This window comes from Somniosus microcephalus, chromosome 6 (assembly GCF_052327205.1).
Source record: "Somniosus microcephalus isolate GS21.2 chromosome 6, FLI_Smic_1.0, whole genome shotgun sequence".
Classification (NCBI taxonomy): domain Eukaryota; kingdom Metazoa; phylum Chordata; class Chondrichthyes; order Squaliformes; family Somniosidae; genus Somniosus; species Somniosus microcephalus.
Window position 1 is genome coordinate 175,606,861 of NC_140992.1, and position 16,296 is coordinate 175,623,156.

Genomic DNA, 16,296 nt, shown 5'->3' on the forward strand with positions numbered 1-16,296 from the left:
TCTCTTTCTTAATTAATCTTTTAGTTATTCTTTGCTGGCTTTTAAATGCTTCCCAATCTTCTATCCTCCCACTAGATTTGGCTACTTTATATGCCCTTGTTTTCAGTCGGATACTATCCTTTATTACTTTACTTAGCCACGGATGGCTGTCTTTTCTTTTACGTCCCTTTTTCCTCAGTGGAATATATTTTTCTTGAAAGTTGTGAAATATCTCCTTGAATGTACACCACTGCTCATGTACCGTCTTACACCTTAATCTATTTTCCCAGTCCACTTTAGTCAACTCTGCTCTCATACCTTCATAGTCTCCTTTATTTAAGCTTAGTACGCTGGTTTGAGATCCAACTCTCTCCCCCTCCAACTGAATTTGGAATTCAACCATGTTATGGTCACTCATTCCATGGGGATCCTTTACTCGGACATTTTTTATTAATCCTGTCTCATTACACAGGACCAGATCTAAGATTGCCTGCCCCCTGGTTGGTTCAGTAACATTCTGCTCAAGGAACCCATCCCTAATGTACTCTATGAACTCTTCCTCAAGGCTGCCCTGCCCAATTTGATTTGTCCAGTCAATATGAAAGTTAAAATCTCCCATGATTATAGCTGTTCCCTTATTTCAAGCCCCAACTATTTCCTGATTTATACTCCGACCAATAGAGTTGCAACTGTTAGGAGGCCTATAGACTACGCCCACTAGTGACTTTTTCCCCTTATTATTCCTTATCTCCACCCAAACCGTTTCACTGTCCTGATCCTTTGACCCAATATCATTTCTCACTATTGCAGTGATTCCATCCTTTATTAACACAGCCACCCCACCTCCCTTTCCTTCCTGTCTGTCCTTCCTAATAGTCAAATACCCCTGGATGTTTAGTTCCCAGTCATGGTCACCCTGCAGCCATGTCTCCGTAATGGCCACCAGATCATACGTATGTGTAGTTATTTGTACCGTCAACTCGTCTATTTTGTTACGAATGCTGCGTGCATTCAGATAAAGAACTTTTAAATATGTTTTGTGACAATTTATTCCTGCTTTTACCCCCTTTACTACTTTACCTTTATCTTTATATATTCTGTCCCTTCCTGACATGCTCTGGTTTTTAATTCCCCCACTGCTACCTTGCTCTATTGCCTTTTCCGCTGACATTTTTATTTTTCGCTCTTGAAACCTCCCCCCCCACTAATTAGTTTAAAGCCTCTCTACAGCCCTAGTTATTCGATTCACCAGGATTCTAGTCCCAGCACTGGCCAAGTGAAGTCCGTCCCAACGGAATAGCTCTCTCCTGTCCCAGTCCTGGTGCCAGTGTCCCAAGAAGCAAAACCCATTTCTCCCACACCAGTCTTTGAGCCACGCATTTAACTCTCTAATTTTATTTACCCTAGCCAAATTTGCTCGTGGCTCAGGTAATAATCCAGAGATTATTACCCTTGTGGTTCTGCTTTTTAATTTGGCTCCTAGCTGCTCATACTCCCTCAGCAGAGCCTCTTTCCTTGTCCTATCTATGTCGTTGGTACCAACATGGACCACGACAACTGGATCCTCCCCCTCCCACTCCAAGTTTCTCTCCAGCCCAGAGGAGATGTCCTTAACCCTGGCACCAGGCAGGCAACACAACTTTCGGGACTCTCGCTCTCGGCTGCAAAGAACCCTATCTATCCCCCGAATGATACTATCCCCTACCAGTACAACATTTCTTTTTACTCCCCCCACTTGAATGGCCCCTCATTCCACGGTGCTGTGGCCAGGTTACTCATCCTCCCTGCAGTCCCCATTCCCGTCCCCACAGGGAGGAAGAGCCTCGAACCTGTTGGACAAGAGCAAGCGCTGCGGCTCCTCCACTACCTCCTGGATCTCTGTACCTGCCTCACTCATAGTCACACCCTCCTGTCCCTGACCACGGACTACATCTGAATTAGTTAATCTAATTGGTGTGACTACTTCCTGGAACACAGAGTACAGGTAACTCTCCCCCTCCCTGATGTGTCGCAGTGTTTGAAGCTCGGATTCCAGCTCATCAACACGGAGCCGGAGTTCCTCGAGCATCCAGCACTTACTGCACATGTGATCACTGTGAATATCAATGGTGTCCACCAGCTTCCACATATTGCAGCAGTAACACATCACCTGCTCTCCCATTCTATGTAATTAATTAAATTTATGATTATTATTTTTAAATACCCTCTGTCCCGATTCTAGATGATGAATATCACACCTCTATTTAATTGAACTTACCAACTTATAAAGGCTTAAAAGGGAAGGAAAAGTACTCACCAACCAGCCAATCACCTACCAGCTTGGCTGTGATGTCACTTTTGAATTCTGACCTCCCCTTGGAATGTTGCCTGTGGAGCCTGTTTAGGCTGCCTCGCCTCGCTGGTGCGGCTCGACTCGACACCCGCTGCTGCTCTCGGCTGCCTCGACTGGGCCATGCCTCGCTGCTCCGCCTCCGTGTTGTCTGCTAATCCTGAGGCTGGCAGGAAAAACAAGGCAGAAACAAAACAGAAACAGCACCTAACACCCCACTCACCCTAGCTCTCTCACTCACCCAAACTCTCAACGGCACTCTCTGCTACTCGCACCCTTTGCGGGAAGAGGCTTCGCCAATGGTTGTGCTAGGGATCAGGAGCTTGCAGCATTGGCAGGACCCATGTTCCACCATTCCATACCTTTTAATAAAGATGGTGTGGAGATGCCCTCGGCTGAGAACTTCAATTTCGTCTGGTTGAAGGGTGTGGTCGGACAAGTTGACGATGGACAAGCCCTGCGAATACACAGGATCTGCTCAGACAAGGAGGAACGCGATGGACACCTACAGACGCTGAAAGACGCCCTCGTAAGAACGGGATATGACGCTCGACTCGTTGATCGACAGTTCCGACGGGCCACAGCAAAAAATCGCATAGACCTCCTCAGAAGACAAACACGGGACACAACCAACAGAGTACCCTTCGTCATCCAGTACTTCCCCGGAGTGGAGAAACTACGCCATGTTCTTCGCAGCCTTCAACATGTCATCGATGACGATGAACACCTCTCTAAGGCCATCCCCACGCCTCCACTACTCGCCTTCAAACAGCCGCCTAACCTCAAACAGACCATCGTTCGCAGCAAATTACCCAGCTTTCAGGAGAACAGCGACCACGACACCACACGACCCTGCCACGGCAACCTCTGCAAGACATGCCAGATCATCAACACAGATACCATCATCACACGTGAGGACACCACCCACCAGGTACATGGTACATACTCATGTGACTCGGCCAACCTTGTCTACCTCATACGTTGCAGGAAAGGATGCCCCGGAGCATGGTACATCGGCGAGACCATGCAGACGCTGCGACAACGGATGAACGGACACTGCGCAACAATCGCCAGGCAGGAGTGTTCCCTCCCAGTTGGGGAACACTTCAGCAGTCAAGGACATTCAGCCTCCGATCTTCGGGTAAACATTCTCCAAGGCGGCCTTCGAGACATACGACAACGCAAAATCGTAGAGCCGAAACTGATAGCCAAGTTCCGCACTCATGAGGACGGCCTCAACCGGGATCTTGGGTTCATGTCATGCTACATGTAACTCCACCTGACATAGGGTCATCCAGGCTCGAGTCGTCGTTGGCTTGTTCTCTCTACACAGACGCGGCCGGACCTGCTGTGATTTCCAGCAAAAAAAATGTTTTTTCGTCTGTTTTTTGTTTTTCATACAGACCCCAGCATCTGCAACATTTGACCCCTTGTGACCCCACCTCATTGGTCTTTGATGTAATGTTTTCCTGACTAACCTGTTTGGACACCTTTCATACCTGTGATTGCTGTGATTATCTCTCTGCCGAGGTGTGATAAATGGCAGTTAGAAAGATTACCTGTAATCATCTGGCATTATTCTCTGACTATATAATCTGTGTCTTTATGCATCTCTCCACTTCACCTGATGAAGGAGCAGCGCTCCGAAAGCTTGTGATTTCAAATAAAACTGTTGGACTATAACCTGGTGTTGTGTGACTTTTTACATTTTAATAAAGAAGGAAAGGACTTGCATTCACGTCCTCAGGACGTCGCAAAGTGATTCACAGACAATTCATGATTTTTGAAGTGTAGTCACTGTTGTTACATGGAGAAATGCGGCCCCCAAATTTCCCATGAACAATAAATGAGGTAAAAAACCTGTTAATCTATTTTTAATGGTATTGGTTGAGAGATGACTGTTGGTTAGGACACCAGGGGTACTTCCTGCTCTTCTTCAAATAGTGCCATGAGATATTTCTACACCCACCTGAGGAGGAAAGACAGGGCCTCAGTTTAATGATTCATCCATAAAACTGCACCTCTGACAGTGCAGCACTCCCTCAGTACTGCAGTGAAATGTCAGCATGGATTATATGCTCAAGTCCTGGAGTGGGGATTGAACCCACAACCTTTTGACTCAGAGGTTAGAGTGCTGCCAACTGATCCAAACTAAACATACTTACATCATCATAATTCTGAATATATCATACTCATGTTAAAAAATAGCACAGACTTATTTTTAAAAATAAATAGAAATGTTGGAAATGTTCTCATTGATGGGGGGAACAAGCTCTAGGGGCTGAATGGCCTATTCCTGTTCTGTTGAAATCTGGAGTTTGAAATTATCTGTGCAATATTGGTAACAAATCCATTAAAGGTTCCATATGAAATTCCTTTGTCTGCTATTTTAACCAATGGGTTAACACATCCATTAAATTACCAGGCAGAGATTTTGTACGTGTATTAACAGATTTGATAATAAAATATTGCTCAGCGTGATTTCAACTTGTATTATAAAAATAAAAATGTTAGAAATACACAGCAGGTCTGTCGGCTTCTGAAAGGAACATGTAGGTTAACACTGGAGCTGTGATTAATTCTAATTTAGGTTCTCTGCATGAAGAAAAACGTTTCATTTCTTGATTAAGAGGTATTCAGATTTTAAATTGCAGCAAAATCCATTGAGGACTATCTTTTGATCGTACCGAGCACACACTACCTGCATTAACATACGCTCCCCCCGCCACCCCCCCCCACACTCCCCCTGCCCCAGAAAAATAGATCCCATGGTTCAGTTGATGAGACCAAAGTATTTTCCAAACAACTAGGGAGTTACAGGGCTTGATTTTGCCAGTGCTCAGAGGGCGGGTTTGGAGGCAGGTCCGCTGTCAAAATAGCAAAGATTGACAGTGGGTAGGAAACCCGCTGTCAACCCGCCTCCACGCGAGTCTCCCATGTGTCGGGTCTGTCAGCGGAGAACTGACCCGACACCAAGCGGCGGGGGAGACAATTCAGGTCATTAAATGGCTTGCTGAGAGCCAATTTAATGGTATTTTGAGGCTTCCTTCCAATTTTACGTGCTCGGGGAACACGCCAGCTCACCTTGGCATGAGTTGAGTCTGCTCTGATGTATAGAAACATAGAAGATAGGAGCAGGAGTAGGCCATTCGGCCCCTCAAGCCTGCTCCGTCATTCAGTGAGATCATGGCTGATCATCCAAATTCAGTACCCTGTCCCTGCTTTCTCCCCATATCCCTTGATCCCTTTAGCCTTAAGAAATATATCCAACTCCTTCTTGAATATATTTAATGAATTGGCCTCAACTGCCTTCTGTGCTAGAGAATTCCACAAGTTCACCACTCTCTGGGTGAAGAAGTTCCTCCTCATTTCTGTCCTAAATGGCTTACCCCTTATCCTTCGACTGTGACCCCTGGCTCTGGACTCCCCGACCATCGGGAACATCCTTCCTGCATCTAATCTGTCCAGTCCTGTCAGAATTTTATAAATTTCAATGAGATCCCCTCTCATTCTTCTGATAAGCTGAGAGCTGCAGAAGTGGTGCAAAGGATGCCATGTTGTAGATGGTCAGTTTCAGAGTGCAGAAACTATTGGTCACTGCATTTGTAAGACATATAGAGATTTCTTTAGCTTGCAAGAGTTTAGAGCCAACTGTATGTCCAGTGCCACCTCATTGGAACAACCTCTCTCACCATTGACAGATTGCTTCTGTGAGTCAGTCGGTATGACCACTCAGAGTTCTTGGACAAGACACAAAAAGGCAGCAGCCAGTATGTTTGAGCAATAGATCAGATTTATTAAGTTTACAGCGTAATCAATACTTAACATTAGGCGATAGTAACGAATAGCTCGCAGCCCTTGGTTTCTGGAGCCCTTCGGACACAGGCAACGTCGTCGCAGGTCTATTCCTTATCTTCGCAGCAAAACTCTGTGAAACTGTTCTTTGAATATCGAGGTTTTAACCCATTCCTTATCAACAGTTTGGTTGGCCATTGTCCATATATGGTCTTTAACAAAATCACTTTTTTTAATTGGTTCTAATGGTCAAAATACCATTATCACTCAGGTTAAGGCTAGTAACCTGGCCACTCCTTTTCCAGTATATTTCCATTAACCCTGTTCCGCTGTCGTGTTATCTTGTTTATAGCTTTTCACCCCATTGGTTTTACTTTATCTCTTTCATTTCTAGCTTCACGCAGTACAAGGCCTTTCTCTACACCAAAGGCCCAGCCCAGTTCAGCGCTGTTTCACTAGTCTTGATGTATCCAAACTATCTCACTTTAATCTACCAGATAAATACCTTAACTTCCATGATCTCTCTCATTTATTGGAATTTATACTAATTATCCTTTAAATATTGTTGCAATTCGTTTTGTTAAGCGAATTCTAAGTTCTAACAGCATTATACTGTAATATGTTTTTTCTTAGCAATTTAATGATTTGACCTTCACTTGCAGCCTGTGGCTGTTTGTTATCAAAACTTAGTCAAAACTGCTTTTGAACTGTCTGCAGCTTCATTTTGAACAAGTCTTAGATTTCTAGTTACCCAGGAGTAATTATGGGTAATATTTTTTGGTCAGTGGCTACACTTAAAGTTATACATATATGATTCTCATCTGCTAAATATCTTTAAATATCAGCTTTTCGTACACTTCTGTCATCTCACCTGCAGCTGACATCTATTGCAGCAACATCAGTGCCTTAGAAACTATCTCACCTTGCTCCTCTGATTCCTTCCACACTCAGCCCCAACACCAACATCACCAGGCACACCAGCAGCACCAACAACAACACCAAACTTCTCCGCCATCACCTGATGCTGTACAGGACACAGGCCATCAGCCCCTGACAACATTGCTGCCCGGTAGGCCAGCGATGGCATCACCATGGCCAGATTTACTTCACTTGATGCTGTAAACCCTGGATGCTACATGATGCGCCAGGTTGACAACGTCCCACACCAGCACCGTGAAGCATCCCTTTAATGTCCAAGCCATTCCATGCACACTCATCACTATAGCGGGGGTGGGGGAGTTATGTCTCAACATTCACTGGAACTCAGTAAGACACTTCTCAAGGTACGCACAGATCTGTCCAATAAGGGGCAGTGTTGAAAATATAGATTTCACTATGACAACACATTACCAGAAACTTCACATGGGCATTGGCTAAACCTCTCAAGTGCCTACCCTGTGTGTTGTCAGTTAATATGCTTGCAGTAGGATATGGTTGAGTGTGAGGGGTGGTGAGTGAGATGGGGAACTGATAATGTAGATAGAGAGGGATGAGTGGAGCTGCAAGGTATGTTGGTGTGAGTAAGGATGTGCAGGAGTAGGGTAGTGAAGGCAGAGTGATGGGCATGTGTTGAGTGGCACAGCAGGGTGAGGTTGAGTGTGGCTTTGCAGTAACGTTTCATGATCCATTGAGATCATTGAAAGGTTGGCGCCACTGCAGCCAGGGACCCCTGATGACATCCCTGCTTTTGCCCTCCTGTGCAATGTGCAACCAGGCTGCGTTGGTGTCCTGGGGAGGCCTCTTCCACCTTTGGAAGGGAAGAGAACCTCCCTGCGTGCTGCGACTCCCTCCATAAGCATATGGAGGGAGTCATTGGAGAGCCTGGGTGCAGCCATGCACCTTTGTGCAGTGCTTGTCAGTGTTTGCAGCACCTCAATGTTGTCAAACACGGACAGAACAACTGTCAAACTCAATGTGGCCGTGGTCCCTTTAAGGAAACCGGCTGGTGACGGATCATCAAATGACATCATCAGACCCGCTTCCTGTTAATTGGCCGAGAAGCCCGCAAGGCGGGTTTAACAAGGCCAAGCAAGGGAAAATCCCGTTGACAGAGTGGCTGCAGCCGGGAGCAGGACCACAACCCGGCAAACAGCTATCCTGCCACCATCCTGACACCGCTGAGAAAATCCAGCCCACAAGGTTGCCACCCCACAGGTGAGCCTGTGAGTGTTTACAATTAATTGTACCTCTGATAATCCTCCTGCCGATTACAGCGATCCATTCCCATGTCGGCCTTTGTGTTATCTCTGAATGCAGCATGGCCATCTATTGCAGGCAGGTTATATCTCACCACCAGGTGCAGTCCTCCCCGTCCACTGGATCATCAGCTGCGTTTGGTAGCTCAGCTCAGTTTTACAGCTCCCATGCTTATCTGACTGAATTAGACCATTACTCATTCTCCTGTGGAAACCTTTCTGACTGGAATGCATTACGAGCTACACAGCCATTTTAAGCTAATGGGAGTGTGCCTCTGTGGCGTATGAGGTGTGTGTCTCTTCCTGTACAGTGTTGGGTATAATGGCATTTTTGTTTACTCATGAAAGTTTACTGTTTCACCAGAAGCTATTGGATTGAACTTTAACCAGCCATAAGTAAAGAAATAAAATTGTAGTTGAGGAATGTAATGATTTGGGAGATTTTCATAATATATTTTTATATAACTTTAGATAGACAGGGCAAATGTGTTTTAGAAATTGACTGCAGCCAGTGGCATCCCAAAAGCTGTTTTTATATGTTTTTCATTTGAATTCCAGGAGCCAACCGTCTATAGCCCAGTGCAGACTCATGACCAAGGTAACACTGGGTATATGTGTTACCAGGCTATGGAAAACGGAATTACAGCGGGCAATGGTTCATGGACGTGTTAATTTTCTGTATATTATGCTACTTGCAAATAAATCTGACTGCTAGTTTTAGCCTGAACATAATGGTCTGACAGTGTGGTATTTAATACCATTTGGAAAAGACAAAATACACAGAAGCAGTAGGTATATAACAAGATAGTAAACAAATATATTAAACTTACACCATGGCCTAGAAATTGGGGAACGTTGGAAACCTGCTGGTAACATTGGCGGCCAAGGATAATGATCGCCGGCCGAGAGAGCGCAGGCAGTACCAGCATTTTAGTACTGCCTGCTCATTAACATCAGCGTGGCGGTGATTTTCTAATGCAACACGCTCTTTGCAGTGCTAATCTCTGAGGGAGGCAAAAGGTCGCCTCTGTCACCTGCTTGCAGTGTAGGGGAGCGGGGAAGAAAGGAGCAATTGCTGTACGTGCTCCAAAAATATTAGCTGACATGTGATGTTTGTCGATTTTTTTATTTGTTTATGGCATGAATGCAGATAAAAGAGATCTTATCACAGACACAGCAATGGAGTTAACCCATTGATTGAGTGGTAAAAACATATGGTCGATTCGCATTGTATTATTCATGAAGGCTCAATAATTACATGAAATTATTCTTAGACAATACACATCCTGGAACATATAATGCTGGCTCTTTACATATATTTCTCCATATAATAAACAAGTAACTAAAATGTCTATATTCCCTGTTGTGTTGCAAAGGTTGAGAGGTGCATGACTGGAGGCATGGTGGCATAGTGGTTAGCACTGTTGCCTCACAGCGCCAGGGACCCGGGTTCAAATCTGGCCTCGGGCGACTGTCTGTGTGGAGTTTGCACATTCTCCCTGTGTCTGCGTGGGTTTCCTCCGGGTGCTCCGGTTTCCTCCCACAGTCCAAAGATGTGCAGGTTAGGTTGATTTGGCTGTGATAAATTGACCCTTAGTGTTAGGGGATTAAATACGTGGGGTTACGGGGATAGGGTGGGATATGTGTCGGTGCAGGCTCGATGGGCCAAAATGGCCTCTATCTGCACTGTAGATTCTGTGATTCTGTGTGACTGCAAATGTAGTTCCCAACAGTGAATCCTGTGGTGTCTGCTCATTTATTAAAGGGTTTATGAAAAATACTTGTATAAGTATCTAATCTGGGAACAGATCCGGTAGAGTCTCATCATTAGGTTTAATTATTCTTCTGCGCCTAACGGGGCCCATTGATTATCTGGGCCGATCCATCTGAAATCCAACTGTGAGGCTTGTCCTATAATACAGTTTGGCCAATGTATTGCAATCGTGTTTGGTTTTCTGTTTAGGTAATTGGAATTATACTACTGACCTGTATCAATAAATGGAATAACATGTAATTACCGAGAGCTGCATCAACGGAAGTGGATGGGAGTCTCACTGCGAGTGTGATTTTTTTTGCGAACATTGAACAACAACTGCTGTTTAAGTTCAGTTGTGGAGTCGAGTATTGATAGGAAATGGGTGTGTTTTTGTTGAGGGGTGAAATTATTTACTGACCCACAAACTCCGTAGGCCTCCCGGAAAGCTGCCAGAAAATGCAACACCCCCCCGCCCCCGAATTTCTAGACCCATATGTTTTAAAACAAGAGACAGCTGAATACCCTGTGGCAAATGTAGCAAAACGTCCCAAGGCACTTCACAAGACCGATATCAATAAAAACATTTTTGACACCGAGCCACAGAAGGAGATATCGGGTCCAAACCAAAAGCTTGGTTTTAAGGAGCATCTTAAAGGAGGAGAGAGAGGCGGGGTGGTTTAGGGAGGGAATTCCAGAGCTTAGGGCCCAGGCAGCTGAAGGCACGGCCATCAATGGTTGAGCGATTAAAATCAAAAATGCGCAAGAGGCAAGATTTAGAGAAGCGCAGAGATCTTGAAAGCTTGTAGAGCTGGAGGAGGTTACAGAGATAAGATGAGGCAAGGCCATGGAGGCACTTGAAAACAAGGATGAGAATTCTAAAATTGAGACGTTGTCGGACCGGGAGCCAGTGAAGGCCAACGAGTACAGGGGTGATGGGTGAACGAGACTTGGAGCGAGTTAAGATACAGGCAGCAGAGTTTTGAAAGAACACAAGTTTATGCAGGGTGGAAGATGGGAGGCCATATTATATAACAATACAGGAATAATAGACCAGTTGGGCCGAATGGCCTGTTTCTGTGCTGTAATTTCTATGTGATTGTTACTCTCGCAGCACGATAACTCATTCATGGCAGGTATAAGGGCACAAATTTCAGTTCATGAGAGACTCGGTCTGCTTATGGAAACTGTCCTACTGCAGTGAGCACAAGTTTAAAAGTGTTGGTGTAGAGCAGCGGCAACAAGACACAGACATCAGGTGCACAAAATAATGAGAGAACAAACAAGGATGAATCACACAGAATTTCCTCTTAAGCTGCTGGAAGTGTTGAGTCCTGGCCATTTCCCTGCGCTGCTTAACTTGTTTGAAATGCAGCGAAAGCACCTAGGGAACAGCTTTGGCTGTTACCAATAGCAATGTGTCTGTTTAATGTTGCAGGTGCTAAAGTAGTGATGCCATCGTGTGAGTCTGTTTGCAAAGCTCTAATTAACAGCGTTTCTAAATGAAAAGCGTAACACTGGGGTCCTTTATTTCTGCCCCTTGCTTGCGAGTGAAAGAAGCAAAGAATACCTGGGATGGCAGCTATGCAGTTCCAACATTTGACTTGCGTGCATCAGCTCACCGGTTTGAATGCCAGGGCTGCCAGAGAATAGTGTGAGATGTCAGGGGAACATACAGAGGAGAAGAGAAAATAAAACGAGGGAGGGAAAAATGGGTTAGGTCCTGGCCAGGTTTGAAGCAGACAGTTTGATTTCAGGGGTGTCCACCGAGTCATTTTGATCAAAAGGTGGATGGTAAAAGCCCAGTTTTGGATTTCTGTATTTTATAAAAGGTTGTGCACATTCTGGCCTAGGGTTGCCAACTCTGGTTGGACGTATTCTCCCATCCCCTGCATAATCAAACAGCCTTTTTACTCTTTTCCAATATTTCTATAACTAATAAAACAAAAGTATTCAAAGAATATGAAAAATAAAATCATTTTATTTTTTGATGCCCCTGTGATTTTTCTCCCGGTGTTGCTCCCAGCAGTGTCCAGGAGATTAATCTTCAATTCCTGGAGGGTTGGTAACCCTATTCTGGCTTCTTAATGTTGAAGCATGTGCAATCTGGTTAGACTCACACGTGCTCAACAGTGTCTCATGAAATGCACCACCCCATCCCTTTTGGACTGGGCAATAGGTGGCAGCCCTAAGGTGAAAGGGGTTGATCATAGCGTCATTCCCCAGCGCAAAGAGGTGCAGAATCCCTCAGTCCCAGTCACAAAAACACTGTTCCAGACCCAGGTTAGGACCATGGGGGAGGTAGACAGATTAGCACACGCACACACACAAGACAAAAGCTTTTCCCAATATTGGACACATAGTGGAAATCTGCAGAATACATAGAACAGTGATGATCTAAACCACAGAGATTGCGCTATTGTGGTGAGAGTTGAGTGCCCGAGAGAGTTTACATCAGGTCAGTGCGTATAACATTTATAAAAGCTCACCATTCAAAATCAAACAGCAGCTTTTTCGAGCTCAAGAAGTATTTTTTCAAGATGAGACGTTTCTGTGGAAACTAGGTTATCGGTATTTCTCATAAGGAACAGAAAATTGACAGATTAATGTTTCAGCTGTGCCCCTTTTCACAAAATAAACAGTTTCCTGCCTACTTCAGCAAAGGGTCATGTTCTTTCCTTCTTCCTCTCTCTTCTTTATTTCTGTTGTCAAGGGAAACGTGGGCTATTGTCATGTTGAATCCATGTTTCCTCCAACCTATTATGCTTGTATTCTCACATTTTTATATACTTGAAGGTATAATCATGCTAACCTATAGATTTTTCCAACGTAATGTGCATTAATGTTCTAAATATATGAAGTAACAGATACATGGGAGTGAGTCACAAGCTGAAAATTAATTGAGGCATTTAAACAAACAATATCTAGAATAACAGATACATCAGCATGAGTTACAGGCTGCAATCTAATCAAAATGTTAGGATGGTTTATTTATACAGAATAATAATGTGCACCCAGGAGTGATTGTAGGCTGGAATTTATCCCTGAGGTGTAATGGTTTATATATAAACAACTAGCTGGGGGGGCCCGGCGTTGCCAGGGCAGTTTAGAGGGCCGCGCGGTTGACAGCCGGCCGCTGCCGCTCCCCGCTCTGTGTCTCGGGCCGCGCGGTTGATGGCCGGCCGCTGCCAGCTCACCCCGCTCTGTGTCTCGGGCCGAGCGGTTGTCAGGCCTGGCCCGAGTGACCCCATCGGCCCGAGTGACCCCAACTCACCTCCCGCTCCGGCGGGCCGCCTCAGCTGGTAAAAGCAGGGGGGAAATGGCGGCAATGTTTTGGGAGGCTGCAGGATTAGGTCCCGCCCATGATGCACCGATTGGTCAACCATCAGGTTACTGAACTGTAGGATTGGTCAACCATCACGTCACTCAACGCTAATGAGCAGTAGGATTGGTCAACCGCTAATGAGCGGATTTTTGAACGTTTTTTGTATACTGTCTGAACAATTTTTGTCTGACCAAAAGTAAATACACCTATGACACTCCCTGATCATCAGCTTTCTTTTGATATAACATATGTTGCAGGTACGCTCTATAACTTTTGAGTGTATAGCGGACAGACAGACAGACAGATGGACAGACACCACTATCCTTTTATCTATCTACTATCTATCTATCTATCTATCTATCTATCTATCTATATATATACTAGCTGGGGAGCCCCGCGTTGCGAGGGCAATTTTGGGGCGCGAGGGCAATTTTGGGGCGCTTGGTCTCCCTGCCCCTGGGTGTCCCCCCTCTCCCTGTCATGTCCTCTCCCTGTCCTATCCCTCCCTCCCCTCCCTTCCTGTCCCTCCCCTCCCCTGTCTCCCTCCCTCCTCTCCCCTCGTCCACCCCCCCGCTCCCCTCCCCCCCCGCACCCCTCACCCCCCCCGCTCCCCTCCCCCGCTCCACCTCACCCCCCCCCCGCTCCCCTCCCCCTCCGCTCCCTCACCCCGCTCCCATCACCCCCCCCCCGCTCCCCTCACCCCCCCCGCTCCCCTCACCCCCCCCCCCGCTCCCCTCACCCCCCCCCGCTCCCTCACCCCCCCGCTCCCCTCACCCCCCCCGCTCCCCTCACTCCCCCGCTCCCCTCACCCCCCCCGCTCCCCTCACCCCCCCGCTCCCTCACCCCCCCGCTCCCCTCCCTCCCTCCCTCCTGTCTCCCTCCCTCCCTCCCCTCGCCCACCCCCACCCCTCCCCTGTCTGTGTCCCTCCCTCCCCTCCCCCACTCCCACTCCCCTCCCCCGCTCCCCTCTGTCCCTCTCTCGGGCCCCTCCCCTGCCTACCTGAGGTCCGGTGCCGTTGCGAGAGCGGGAATGCTGAGCGGCGGCCGGGCGCCGGGAGCGAGGGCTGCGGGCGCGGTGCGGGCGGCGCATGCGCGGTGAGTGCGGGCGGCGCATGCGCGGTGAGTGCGGGCGGCGCATGCGCGGTCAGTGCGGGCGGCGCATGCGCGGTCAGTGCGGGTGGCGCGAGCGGCCCGCGGGAGCCGGCAAGGCCGTTAGCGAGCGGGAAACTTCGGGCGGCGCACCCGCGCTCCGTCCGCGACACCTGAGAGGGGGAAAGTAGAGAGAGACAGAGAGGGAAGAGGAGAAGGAGAGAGAGGGGAGAGGGAAGAGGAGAAGGAGAGAGAGCGAAGAGGAGGAGGAGAGGGAGAGAGGGAAGAAAGAGAGAGAGAGAGAGAGAAATTTTTTCAGCTTCAGGCCCCGAGTCTCCCCTGCGCGAGGGTGAGGAGGAGGGGGGGGGTTGCTAAACACAATATAAAACACAAATAAATTGTTATTTAATTCCCTAACACATCATTAAAATATTTACCTTAGTTCCCTAACACACAGAAAGTGTGGGGGAAAAAATCGTGGAAAATCAAGATGGCGGCCACTCACCTCGGTTCAGAAGGATAAGGCCCGCCGGTCGACCGGTCAGGTCACCGAAGCGTAGGATTGGTCAATCGTCGAGTCACTCGACACTCAACTGCAGGAAGACCTCGACGTCACACACGGTCGCTGATGAGATGCTGGATGAGCGGAACGCTGAACGTTTTTGGGATACCGCGGGCGGGATTTTTGTCCGGCCGAAACGTAAATAGGCCTATGACTGGTCCGGAATCGCAAGCTTTCTTTTGAGGCGACGCGCGCGTCGGTACGCTCTGTAACTTCCAAACGTATAGAGACCAGGCGGACAGACAGACAGACAGACAGACAGACAGAAGAGCCGCTTTATATATATAGATAAAGCGGCTCTTCTGTCTGTCCGATGTCTGTCTGTCCCGATGTCTGTCCGTTCTCTATACGTTTGAAAGTTACAGAGCGTACCGACACGCGCGTCGCCTCAAAAGAAAGCTTGCGATTCCGGACCGGTCATAGGCGTATTTACGTTTCGGCCGGACAAAAATCCGCCCGCGGTATCCCAAAAACGTTCAGCGTTCCGCTCATTAGCATCTCATTAGCGACCATGTGACGTCGAGGTCCACCAATCGGACGGCGGGTTCCTTCCTACAGTTGAATGTTGAGTGACTCGACGATTGACCAACCCTACGCTTCGGTGACCTGACCGGTCGACCAATCGGTGCATGTGTGGGCGGGCCTTATCCTTCTGAACCGAGGTGAGTGGCCGCCATCTTGATTTTTCACAATTTTTTCCCCCACACTTTCTGTGTGTTAGGGAACTAAGGTAAATATTTTAATGATGTGTTAGGGAATTAAATAACAATTTAATAGGGGGGGGAGAGCCTCGGGAAATCACGGGGGAGGGGAGCCTCGGGAAATCGCAGGGGGGGGGAGAGCCTCGGGAAATCGCGGGGGGGGAGAGCCTCGGGAAATCGCGGTGTGGGGGCGAGCCTCGGGAAATCGCGGGGGACTCGCGCCGCCCGCACTGATCAGCCGGCATGCGCCGCCCGCCTGCCCACAGCGGCTGTCCATCAGCTGCGCGATACGCGGAGGGACCTCAGCTCCGGACCTCAGGCGCTAGGCAGGGGGAGGGGCCGGAGAGAGGGACAGAGGGGAGTGGGGGAGCGGGGGGAGGGGAGGGGTGGGGGTGGGCGAGGGGAGGGAGGGAGGGAGACAGGGGAGGGAGAGGAGGGGAGGGGAGGGAGGGGAGGGAGAGGAGGGGAGGGAGGGATAGGACAGGGAGAGGACATGACAGGGAGAGGGGGGGGACACACAGGGGCAGGGAGACCAAGCGCCCCAAAATTGCCCTCGCAACGCGGGGCT

The 16,296-nt window shown here is 47.9% G+C and overlaps 1 protein-coding gene across 10 annotated transcripts in view; it reads left to right on the forward strand.

Moving 5' to 3' along the window:
• Positions 1-16,296, forward strand: part of st3gal2 (ST3 beta-galactoside alpha-2,3-sialyltransferase 2) — a 782,475-nt gene that overhangs the window by 521,405 nt on the left and 244,774 nt on the right. Inside the window, exon 2 of one of the 10 annotated variants that reach the window (XM_085990973.1) lies at positions 2,201-3,991. The exons of the other annotated variants lie outside the window; for them this stretch is intronic. Coding sequence (XP_085847099.1) covers positions 2,652-3,581 — 930 coding nt within the window. The 5' untranslated portion in view covers positions 2,201-2,651 and the 3' untranslated portion in view covers positions 3,582-3,991. Of the gene's footprint in view, positions 1-2,200; positions 3,992-16,296 lie in introns of those variants that run through there. 10 annotated transcript variants of the gene reach the window in all.